Source organism: Oculina patagonica, chromosome 4 (genome assembly GCF_052425735.1).
Source record: "Oculina patagonica isolate OP01 chromosome 4, crgOcupat, whole genome shotgun sequence".
NCBI classification, from domain to species: Eukaryota; Metazoa; Cnidaria; class Anthozoa; order Scleractinia; family Oculinidae; genus Oculina; species Oculina patagonica.
In genome coordinates this window covers 48,925,499-48,938,169 of record NC_135761.1, presented here as the reverse complement: position 1 = coordinate 48,938,169, position 12,671 = coordinate 48,925,499, and the positions used below count along the sequence as shown (strand labels likewise).

The 12,671-nt window shown below is 40.1% G+C and overlaps 1 protein-coding gene across 1 annotated transcript; it reads left to right on the top strand.

Annotated features, from left to right (window-relative positions):
* Positions 1 to 213: 213 nt before the first annotated feature.
* Positions 214 to 12,417, top strand: LOC144652615 (uncharacterized). The gene is made up of 5 exons (XM_078512691.1): positions 214 to 266; positions 3,104 to 3,154; positions 4,489 to 4,621; positions 10,585 to 10,954; positions 11,957 to 12,417. The coding sequence occupies exons 2-5, from the start codon at positions 3,141 to 3,143 to the stop codon at positions 12,301 to 12,303; spliced, it is 864 nt and encodes a 287-aa protein (XP_078368817.1). The 5' UTR covers positions 214 to 266; positions 3,104 to 3,140; the 3' UTR covers positions 12,304 to 12,417.
* Positions 12,418 to 12,671: the final 254 nt, after the last annotated feature.

Genomic DNA, 12,671 nt, shown 5'->3' with positions numbered 1-12,671 from the left:
CCGAAACGGCAGGAAATAGCGCCTTGTTAGCGTCGAACCGGCTTGCCTCAGATTTAATTCAAGTCATATTCTACAAATAATCTTAAACTTCGTGTGTGCTACATTCGCAGCTAGATAAAGAATCATTCAGCCAGCTAAGTAAACGCTCTTTTCTATCGCCGATTTAATGCAACATATCGATCGATAAACCGGTAGGCTACATGTAGCTTCCAAACGGACGCACTCAAAGATTTCAGCCATACAACGACAGCTGCAGAAAGATCAAGGTATACTAACGAATCTGATTTGCTCGCAAATTATTTTTACACCGTAAAACAAGTGCAATGCGCTGCACTTGTTATGACAGAATCTTTACTTATTTTTCAAACAGTTCAGTATCCAACAAAACATACCATTACTTTAATCACACTTGATATTGTTTTAATTTTATGTGGAAAAAAGTATCTCTAATAGCACAAGCCGCACGTTTACTCAATCAATTTTCTTTTTCACAACCATCAGCCTCTTACTGATTGAAAACGATAAAAACACATTCTAACGAACCTACGACATAAGGACAGCACAGTATCTGAATTGATTTTATTCTATTTATCGTTGTATTCGTTTAATAGTATGATTATGATTTAATACAATTTAGAGACCAAATCTACGGTCTAATTTATTTAACCTACTGCAGTTAATCATGATGGGCGGTTACAATGGCGAGCCGATAGGCGAACCATTGTAAACGCCCAAACAGATCGGACGCGAATGTTTTATTCTACTTGTGAAATGAAAAAAATAAATTGAATGCAAAGTATTGTTATACGAATCAGTAGAGATCTGTATCAAAAGTTAGCTGAGCAGGAGTTTATATCAAAAGTTAATTCTATCGTTTGATTTGTATTGGGGTTTACAGTTGTGTACATGTGATCTGAATACTGTGCTGGGATTGGTTTGCACCCTCATGAATAATTAATGAATTTTACAACTACTACTAAAAAAAACATAGGGCCTATTTTTTTTACATTAACACCCTCTTTAATAGTAGAAAAAACAAACCTAAATTACAAGGCTAGTAAGACGGAAATGAACATAGACCAAGGCAAGCTTTATAATGGCCAATATTTCGACTAGCAGAACAAACCTTCTACAGGGCCAGAATAGGAGTAATAATAATACAACGGCTCCTAAAATTTGAATACACGTATAGATAAATCATTGGTGATATTGAAAAGCGTACAATATGCCTAATATAGTATATTATTCATCACGTCTATTGAAGCCAAAAGGTGAAAAAGTGTTGTCTTTGTGTGTTATTTCTGGTAGGTAGTAATTATAAAGGTATGAGTTTCATGTCCGGGTGACCTGGTAGGGCAAGTGGGAGGGGACTGGAGCAGACGAATTGGTATGATTCGGATTATCATTATTAGCAGCTTGTCGATGTTCAGTGAAGCGTTCGCGAAGTGTGCGTTTACAGTTTCTCCAATAAACTGTTTCTTACATTTCATTCATTCAATCATATAAATCAAATTAGTAGATTTACGGGTGAAATGGTGTTTGAGCTACATTGTTTCACAATTTGTATGATGTTTCGCCATTGTTGATGTGTTGACAGGTAAAACAGCCGTGTTTTGATGCGCAGCGGAAGGTGCCAGAAGAGACTAGAGACCCGGGGGGGTACTCGAAAAAGTGTTGTACAGGGAGGCTCCGCCCGGAGATCCAACCCCTTACCCTTTTATATACCATTTTGATAGAAAAGGTATCCCTTTTGTATACCTTTTATTGAAAAAAGGCACCCCTTTCATATACCTACACGACATCACATTTACCTAAAACGGGAAGTTTCTTGTCATTTTTATGTAGCGTTTAATAAATTAAGACGATACAGCCAAAAGTTGCGTCTGCTCGAAATATTTATTGTAAAGGCCTTTTAAAATATCATCATGGCAGATTTCCCTACCCTTTCATATACCTAAATTCGTGAAATCCCTACCCTTTCATATACCTGGAGCCTGAAAAAGGTACCCCTTTCGGGCGGAGCCCCCCCGTATAGGCCATTATAGGGAATACCCCCCCGGGACTAGAGATGACGTGGAAGGATTTTTAACTTAGGTTAAGGTCACGTAGGTTAGGGGGACGTCTATATGATACAATTCAGGTTTTCTTGAAAAATTTCTGTACAGTTTTTCGAGGAGTGGAGAAGAGGTTTGTGAAGGAGTTTCTGTATTGTTTTCTAGTGCTGGATTGAAGTGATTACCAAAGGTACACTGTCTGTTTCGTGTTGTTCCTGTAGATGTTCTTCTAAAGCTACTTCTTTCGAGATCTGTCTAGCACGATTTATCTGACCTGATGTTTGTCTGTGGGTTGACAGTAGAGATCGTTTTCTATTACTTCATTTAATATTAAGTTGAATCCTGACATCATGGAAAGGAATGGAGGAGATCGAGCGCTCGCTAGTGAATTTAATGCTAGGATGTATGTTGTTGAAGTAGAGTAGGAACTCGTCAAGTTTTTGTTCGCCCAAGGTCCAAATTATGAAAATATCGTCTGTGTATCTTCGCCAGATGTATGGGTTGTGTGGGAAACCTTCTAATGCTTTTCTTTCAAAACCTGCCGGCAATGAAGAGGTTAGGGAAAGCTGGGCCATTTTTGTACCCATAGCTCTACCATGTTTTTGTATGAAGTGCTCCGCTTCACTGAAGATGAACTTGTTCATGTTGAGAATTATACGTTTAAGGTCGCTTTCTGTACGAATAGGTTTGGTCTGTCTTGTTTCCAGTCACTAGTCTACATGCGTTGATGTCTTGAGTTGGTATGTTCGTATATAACGAGAACACATCTACGGTGATAAGGATGGCGTAAGGAGGGAGAACGTCGATTTCTTTAGTTTATTCAGAAGGTGTGTAGTGTTCTGCATGTAAGACGGAAGCGTTTGCACAAGAGGATTCAGGGGCACCCAACGGAATATTTCGTTAAAATATCTGTTCGGAAGACGATTTGAGATCTAGAATTTTCGGAACATTCATTGTAAATTTTTTTGCTTGCCTACCTTTCCTAGGATTTAAGAATATCTAAAAAATGGTATAATTGTTCATTTTTAACGGATTTTTACTCTAAAAAGGTCACCTAGAATTTTCGGGAGCCCTTCTCTGGCTGGAATGTTTTCGAAAAGGTAAGTTTTGATCCCTATAACTTTCGGATCACTAGACTTTCAGCTAGGAAATCCGAACAGATAAAAAATTTTTAGGAGATAAAAATATGCCTATAACTACCGTTTAAATACTAAAATACGTTCAACGGTACTATCTTTAAGTGGTTTTGAACTATATTCTCGATGGGTGCCCCTGATGCGTTGATGTCTTGAGTTGGTATGTTCGTATATAACGAGAACACATCTACGGTGATAAGGATGGCGTAAGGAGGGAGAACGTCGATTTCTTTAGTTTATTCAGAAGGTGTGTAGTGTTCTGCATGTAAGACGGAAGCGTTTGCACAAGAGGATTAAGATGCTTATGGTACGTAGCTGACGAATTGAGATATATTTTCTGTCGGGTGCCCGTTAGCTAATACAATCGGTCTACTTGGGTTTCCTTGTTTATGTATCTTGGAGAGAATATAGAATCTGCCAGGCTAGGGGTTTTAAGGAATTAAGTTCAAGTGTATTTGTATCACCTGCAATACTACGAGAGGGGCAAAGGGTTTATGCGTGACACGTGAAAAGGGCAAAAATTAGTCCGTGACGCGTGAAAATAGGGCAAGAATTAGACCGGGACGCGTGAAAAATAGTTAGAAAAGAAACGTGATCCGTGAATTTTGCTGTTTCAAGTATACGTGACACGTGAATTTGGTTAAAACTTGTGCGTGAAACGGGATCACGAACCCCCCTTTGGTACCCTCTACTACTAATTTGATTTTGATGGTGTATTCAAAATTTAAGAGCCGTTGTACTATTATTACGCCTACTCTGGCCCTGTTCTGCTAGTCGAAATATTGGCTATTAAAACCTTACCTATATATCTTCATTTCCGTCGTACTTGCCTTGCAATGTAAGTAATTTGTTCTACACTTTGAGTAACGTCTAGTACGCGCATCCCTTCAGGAGATCCGAAAAGAAAGTTACCACGACATTTATCAAAGCGTCGTGTCAGGTCGTGTGATCCTCTTCATTTTCAAATTGTAACATTAACCTCTTTAAATGATACTTTTTTGGTTTTAATCCACAACAAACAAAATAATATTTTTAGTGTAACCCAAAATTTCAGGCTCGGCACATTTCGTTCTCTCTTACAGTTTTGGGCTTCCTCGGCCGGCCATTAATGCCCTGAGCGAAGTTCATCTGCTCCTCATTTTCAGTAGTCTCCATTGCAGCCGTTTAAAAGGATGTTACGCAGCCCCCCTCCCCCTCCAAAAGCGTTGTGTGTCATCCCAAAAACGGTTGCGGAGGAGATTACATTTTCAGGGACCTTGTCAACATGAGTATTTTAGCTCTATGCTTTATTTCAACAGATTCTTTTACTCGACATCACTAGGCCGAAAAGGGAAAACATTTGGAAGGATGTTTTACCCGATGATTTTGACATTTTGCCTTCTGGCTAGCGTGTGCTATGGCTCCGCTGCATGCACAAGCTCTGCTCAAAATGTAAGTCTTTGTGTTAAACAACTCCTGGCTTTTCCTTAAGCAAATTGTTTAACTGTTTTACAAAAGAAATTGAAATGGTTGCATTAAGAAGGGAGGTGTTGGCAATTCAGTCCCGATGTACATTCCATTAGCGCGCGCTATGGCCACTTTGTGGCACAGGAGATTGCTCGTACTGTATTTATTCAAATAAACGCCGCGGCACTTACTAAATTTTTCGCGCCTCAAATGCGGCGCTTATTCGAGGGCAGCACTTATTTGAGGGCGGCGCTTATTTAAAAATTGGACGCGACAAAGAAACTTTTTGTTTGATTTAACGGTAACTGGAAAACGGAAGAGAGAAGTTGGGCTTGTTGTGCGGCCTGAGTTCACGGCATTCACAACAGAACTACGTTTTGAAAGAATTTTGGATAGAGAACTTAATGGACGAGCGGTGAGATATAATTACTTTGAACTGAAGAACATCGCTTTTGACAATAAGGAATTTCCAATGCTGTTTTAGAGTAACAGTGATTTTTTTAAAGTTATCCGGAATTCTTTGAATAAGCGCCGCATTGGGACCGCGGCGCTTATTAACTTTTTGCGGCGCCGAGGGCGGCGCCTATTCGGGGCCGGCGCTTATTCGAGTAGATACGGTATATATTATCGAAAAGGCACGTTTTACCCCACAAGGTATTTTATGAGTGTGTCCATAAGAGGACCAGGCAACATGTGATACAGCTCATATCACCGATTTCGCCCAAACTTAGCATAAATGTTGGGTATGGTGAGCTATTTACTGTGGCAAAACATCAACTCAAAATATTTTATTCCCTTCAAGTTATGGCACCTTTTGAAAAAATGGCCATTTTTCACTAATTTATGCATATTTAATTAGCTGACTTTGATTGACCAGTTCCACAAGAAAAAAAGACTTCTGAAAATAAAATTCACTGCGTTATATTCTGTGGTTATTAGGCTTTAAGTACAATAATTTACTTCAACCGTCTGATTTGATTTCTTCTCCTCAAACGGTCTTTTGGAAGGTACACATTTCGTACTGTTGGAAATAGCCTTTAACTAGTGCCCAATATCTCCCATGAGCAACAACTTATATACATTATTCTTACATGGGTAATGAAATCCATCATTAAACTTCACAAAAATGCCACAAAATGTCTGGGGACTTTAATATTCTATTAGTATTGAGGAACTAAACACACGTGACTTAACGATTTCTTGCTATTTCATCAAAATTCACCGAAACACAAAAGCCATTTATTTGCCTCAATTTGTCATAAAATCGGTACGAAATAGCTAATCAAGCATAAATCTATAGATAACAATCAAAATATTGGCAAAGATTGGCAGTTAGGACATTTTTCGGAGCGTTTCAGAGCCATATAATTCGGCAATGTTGTGATAGTAAATGTAAGAATAGCAGCGAAAGATTTTCTTCAAAAGCTCGCTCAATTCAACATTTAGGCACATCAAAGTTAAGAAACAAGAAAGTAATACTACATACATGCCACTTATCGACACACAGATGCTTTTTTTTGAAGAATTTGTTCTTCCTCGCTGCACTTCGATCCTTCGATCGATCTCAATTGACATGTACTGTTGCTTTGAGGCGCGATGAACTTAGCCAATACATCGTGGTTCATTCTTCGTGAAAGGTGTAAACAGGTTGTCAATAAAGTCATTCAAAGAGCTGTTCAAAGTTCACGGAAGGACACTTGTCTCAGCCAGTTTGCATGAAATAAATTTAACTGGAAAATAAACAGCCGCCATGTTGTATTTGTACCTTTGAGCCTGCCGTTTCAGTCAGCGGTACGGGCGTTCACTGGGGCAAGTACGTAGTGTAGTCATCATATAGTTGTTTGACTAAATCCTATATAGGGATTTTCATAGAAGGGATACATAGCCTAGGCCAACACAGCTATACACGCCTATACATAGCCCAACACAGCTATACACAGCTATACACACGCGTGTTCATTTGCTTTTCCTCCGCAAATGTTTGTTTTCGTCGGAATAAGTAGCGGATGGCGTTATCTTCCCTCTGAACAACCGGGGCTTGATCTTAGCCTTATAAGTAGTGTGCGTTTCTTGTAAAAGTGAGAATTTTTTTCAACTTCTCCATTGAATTTTTTTGATAAATAGTTGAAGAGAAATACACTGGATGCAGTGTAATGTATGCGATGCAATCGGTTCTGATGCTCTGAAATTGAGCTCTGAAATGTCGGAAACCATTAAATAATCAGAGCAAGTTTTTTCATCTTATATCAGATTAAAACTAGTATGTTAATTGTTTTTTTTGTTGTTTCTGTCTTTTTTGGGAGGTGGGGGAGGGGGTGAATATGGACATTCGAAGAAATGGCGGTCAGGTTGTTAGCCTGGCCTGTGTACATCTATTCCTTCTGTTCAAATCGTCTATATTATATTACACTTTGGTAGCTAGGAAACTGAATTTGTATCCACTCTCTTTTTCGGGATCCCACAAAGTTCTCCATCTGTCCATTTACCGATAAACGTCATTACTGCAGTTTTGTTTTAGAAAAGGGCTTTTATGGGGACAAATTTTTCCTCTTGAATGCCCACATTGCAAGTGACGAATTGCGGCTTCAAATGATAATTTTCTTCATCACCGACTCAATTTAAGTGGCTATGTGAGTTACGAAGACGCGAATGCAGACTTTTGTAGAGTGCTTAAACCCCGCATTAAAACTAAACAAATTTATTGCAAGACTAGGACTACGCAAGACGGCCAAACTTATTAGCTAATGTTTCAACCAGCACAGGTAGTCTTCTGTCTTTTTCGAGGTCAACGCGAGGGAAACCCGTTTTATTCTTTGTTGTTTTCTCTCTCTACATTCACACCTTTATAGATATATGTATATATTTGCTGCGCCATATAGACTGCGTCGCTAAAGGCATTTCGTACGTGAATACTTTGTTCAGTTCAGCACAGACGCTCCCCCAACTAAAGCACTTGCGCAAGAAACGATTACAAAACCTACCTCGCTATCCACCGTATAGTGATTTATCCCGTGGTAAACGTTATTCTCCAATTTTGCTGAGTTATTCATTTTTCCCCATTTATGCCCCAGGGGTAGGGGAATTTGGTCAAAAAATGTAATCGTTAGGCGCGGTATTAATCACTATTTCCGCCAGGGGAGGGGAATTTGAACAAGCTATAAAAAAAATACAAATGTCTGAAAAGTAACTGGGAGACGTTGACATTTTGATTTGTTTAACTGTGTAGCGTCTTTTATGCTAAAAATAATTGTTTATGCTCCAAAATGATGCTAAATGGCGGTATAAAACTGCTCTGACGTTTCGGCAATACTGCCTTCTTCAGGGTGCCACCCCAAAAAAGGCAGTATTGCCGAGACGTCGGAGCAGTTTTATACCGCCATTTAGCGTCATTTTGGAACATAAACAATTATTTTGATTTGATTGCCGTGCATGCCGACCGTTGAACAGAAAAATCAAGAACTCTGTTTCGGTGAAAGTGAAATGGAACAGTTTTTTCTGGAAAATCTCTTCGGAAATTGACGGAACGTCAGAAATTTTCTTACCATTTGTAAGGTTTCCCAGTTCTAGTCTCCCATCCTTCAAGTCTCCCACCAACGGAAAGAAATAACAGGAAACTGAGCTACAAATGGTAAGCGACATCTATTTCGGTTAGTTTGCTAATTTTGGAAAGAAGCCTTTCCATTTTTCAGTGGTCATTCCAACCGGTTCTCTCCAACAAATGGTAAGCACCCTAGAGTTCGTTCAGCATCACATTGCGGTAAACACTTCGAGCTGTAGCGTAGGAAATTGTTTTCCCTACGACAATTTGAAAATATTCTCATTTTCATCACAAACGCATCCAACAAACATTCGCGGATGAAAAGCAAATGATCGCGCGTGTGGTCACGCGTGATGGACGCGTGATACCCAGTGAACGGCCGTACCGCTGACTGAAACGGCAGGCTCAAAGGTAGAAATTCAACATGGCGGCTGTTTATTTTCCAGTTAAATTTATTTCATGCAAACTGGCTGAGACAAGTGTCCTTCCGTGAACTTTGAACAGCTCTTTGAATGACTTTATTGACAACCTGTTTACACCTTTCACGAAGGATGAACCACGATGGATTGACTTAGTTCAGCGCGCCTCAAAGCAACAGTACATGTCAATTGAGATCGATCGAAGAATAGAAGTGCAGCGAGGAAGAACAAATTCTTCAAAAAAAAGCATCTGTGTGTCGATAAGTGGCATGTATGTAGTATTACTTTCTTGTTTCTTAACTTTGATGTGCCTAAATGTTGAATTGAGCGAGCTTTTGAAGAAAATCTTTCGCTGCTATTTTTACATTTGCTATCACAACATTGCCGAATTATATGGCTCTGAAAACGCTCCGAAAAATGTCCTAACTGCCTTTTCTACGCCAATATTTTGATTGTTATCTATAGATTTATGCTTGATTAGCTATTTCGTACCGATTTTATGACAAATTGAGGCAAATAAATGGCTTTTGTGTTTCGGTGAATTTTGATGAAATAGCAAGAAATCGTTAAGTCACGTGTGTTTAGTTCCTCAATACTAATAAAATATTGAAGTCCCCAGACATTTTGTGGCATTTTTGTGAAGTTTAATGATGGATTTCATTACCCATGTAAGAATAATGTATATAAGTTGTTGCTCATGGGAGATATTGGGCACTAGTTAAAGGCTATTTCCAACAGTACGAAATGTGTACCTTCCAAAAGACCGTTTGAGGAGAAGAAATCAAATCGGACGGTTGAAGTGAATTATTGTACTTAAAGCCTAATAACCACAGAATATAACGCAGTGAATTTTATTTTCAGAATTTTTTTTTTTCTTGTGGAACTGGTCAATCAAAGTCAGCTAATTAAATATGCATAAATTAGTGAAAAATGGCCATTTTTTCAAAAGGTGCCATAACTTGAAGGGAATAAAATATTTTAAGTTAATGTTTTGCCACAGTAAATAGCTCATCATACCCAACATTTATGCTAAGTTTGGGCGAAATCGGTGATATGAGCTGTATCACTTGTTACCTGGTTCTGCCCTGTTCTCTCACGGGCACACTCTTATGTCACTCCACACGCTTTTCCTCTTTCTCTCTCCAAGCTAGACTGTCCACAGTCTCTCGATTTTTCAACGCAAAAAAGCACTTGCTTCTTCCGTTTTGCGCTGGCGTCCAGTTCTCTCGCCGTTCGCACCGCGCGCTCATCGATCGAAAAACACGAAAAAATAGAGGGCTGTGGACAGTCTACTCCAAGCCTCTTCCGAGTTCGAATCCTGGATGGCACTCGCCTGATCAAAATGCGCTCACTCACTAAAATACGCCTGCATTGCAGGCAACGAAGATCGTGGTTTCGAAATTGTCAAATATTTCAAGTTTGTCAAATTTTTACTCTCGGGGCTCAATTAAGCTTAGAGCCTGGTTTTCACTAGCGACGCAAGCACAAGCGCAAGCATAAGCGCAATCACGCAAAAAGGACAAATTGTGATCCTTGTATACGTACTTGTGCTTGCCGCAAGCACAAGCACAAACATAAAACTGCAATGCGGTTGTACTTTTGCTTGATTCGAAGCCGTTTTTACGGTGAAATAAGAGCCGTTATCCTTGTGCTTGTGCTTGCGTCGCTAGCGGAAAACCAGGCATTAACTGAAAATGTAAGCTTTGGCTGCCGAATAATAATTATTAACCGTTTAATTACTAATTAAAACTTTGTCCGCCATTTGGTTTACCACCACATTTTTTGTATTAAATCTCCGGTACCCATTTATACACCTGGGTGGAGAGAGGCACAATGAGAGTTTAAGTGTCTTGCCCAAGAACACAACGCAGTTCCCCGGGTCCGGACTCGAACTCGGATCGCTCGATCCGGAGTCCGGCACGCTAACCATTAGGCCAACACGCCTTTCACATCCTTGGCACATGCTCATAGTAATTTTTTTCACTTTTTAGGAATACTACAAATCGTGCAAGGAAATACGAACACACATTCCCAATTCTCTGAGTGGTCTGTACACCATTCAGCCTGTTCCTGATGGCAAAGTCATCACTGTTTACTGTGAAATGGCGATTGCCGGGGGTGGTTTTACTTTTGTTCCCAGAACAGCCATCCGGGCTATTGAAAACCAGCAACTGATCTCCGAGCTGTTTACTGACCGCACTCAGGTGCTGATGAGGATTCAGAAGAAAGATGTCACCCAGCCTTACACCCTTGTAGAACAACTGCCGGAATATAAACAGCATCTGTTGGGGGTTCGTGTCAACAATTATGACGGATACACGTCACCAGTCAACAGTCATCTGGGAGACTACTTGTTGCTAGGTAACAACTTTTCCATTGTGGTTATAAACATAATGACGTCACTCGTTCATATAAGCTTACACATTGCAGCATTCATTTCGTTATTTTGCTATTGCCCTTTAACTCTTTTGAACTTTCTTGCGTGGTAGGATATTACGCAAACAGACGCAAACAGTTCGGTGCCCGCGCAGTCTTTCGTTCTAACGTGCCATTTAATCGGTCTTTGAGATCACAAAAGGTTTGACGTCACAGACCGTAGCTTTCGGCGGGGCAAAACAACCAGCGAAACGAAGGGTCTTCAGTATTTCTTGATGTCATCAAGGTGTTTGTACTTGTTTGGCAGTTTCTCGGTGTTGCCGTTGGTGCGACTGATCAAATGACGTAAAACAGAGAATTAAAAATAAGAGAATAACCTTTTTACAGTAACCACTTGCCAAGGCTCGACAAAGTGACAAAGATTCTCAAATCCAATTTCTTATCCACATTAACAATCTTAAGAATAACCTCATTTGAATTTTTTTTTTCTGAACAAGATCCCGAGCTTAAAAATGTACCATCTTTCTTTCTCTACACATTGTTGATCGTAGCAGTATGCAGGACTCGTGCATGTTACCTGTGAACCCATCCTCGTCCCCATATAGCTCTTTTTGTTTCTCTTAACCGTCGAAGCCTTGACACGAGAAAGAAAGGGCTCTGGGGACATAGGATGTTTGAATAAATTCGAATTTTTTTGATTGGCTGTTTCAAACAAAGAATTCTTGAACGAAAATCAGAAACGCAACGACTTTCTCGTACATTCTTTTGAAACATCACGACTGCATACATGAAGACCGGAAGTCCTAGAAACTAGCAGGACTGGAAATTCTGTGTCCCCAGAGCCCTACGTTCCTCGTGCCAAGGCCCCGCCGGCTAAGTGAAAAGAAAGGGCTATGGGACGAGAATGATGTGAACCCAGAATGAATGACCTAGCTCACTACCAGTCTCCCTGTAACATCTGACGGTATTTTTCTTGCTTTTCTCTAGGCATCCTCCCCCCTGATGTTGCTGGTGTGGATAGAAAGGTTCTGGGGTTCCAGTCCAATGGAAAAGCTCTTCGCTACACCAACTGTGGTGGCAGCAGACACAACCTGTTTGCCTTTCTGCCCGATCACTCCGAGCTGCCTCCAAGCGACGCCCACTCCGGTAACTTGATCTACGAACGAGAAGGAATGGCGGTAAACTGGCGTAACACCGCTATACTGCCACCCTCAGGGCGCACCATGCCAAATGAGTTTTTCTTTCTGACAGAAATTCATATGGGAGGATGCGGCTGTTACACTTCCAGTGACCGCTGGACAGATGCACTGGGGACCGCCATTGGATTCCGTTAATTAAGTTTCAAAAGCGTAGCGAAATATGTTATTAGCGATGGGAGATATCTGATAGTGTGAAATATTACGTTTTAAGCCTGCAAATAACGATATTAAAAGATAAAAATAAATATTGCTTAAGAGCCATATTTTGTTTGTTTGTTTTTTTGCAATAACTGGTAGAGCTCTCGTGCGCTTATTGGTCGAGTGCTATCGTCAATGAGAGTATTGACCATGAAAATACAATAACAGTTTGACGCGACGCAAGAAAACTTTTTGAATACTAAAAAATGTCACGAATTATCCAATAAACGGAATCGGGAGAGTTGTGACTTGTGGAATACCAATTGGTTAACTTGGAAGAAAAATTTCCAATAAACTCGTCGGCT

What these genes read in the sequence shown, in the direction of transcription:
- LOC144652615 (XM_078512691.1), top strand. An exon ending in GCACAAGCTCTGCTCAAAAT is followed by an intron (nt 4,622 to 10,584) that starts GTAAGTCTTTGT and finishes TTCACTTTTTAG; the next exon opens with GAATACTACAAATCGTGCAA. An exon ending in GGGAGACTACTTGTTGCTAG is followed by an intron (nt 10,955 to 11,956) that starts GTAACAACTTTT and finishes GCTTTTCTCTAG; the next exon opens with GCATCCTCCCCCCTGATGTT.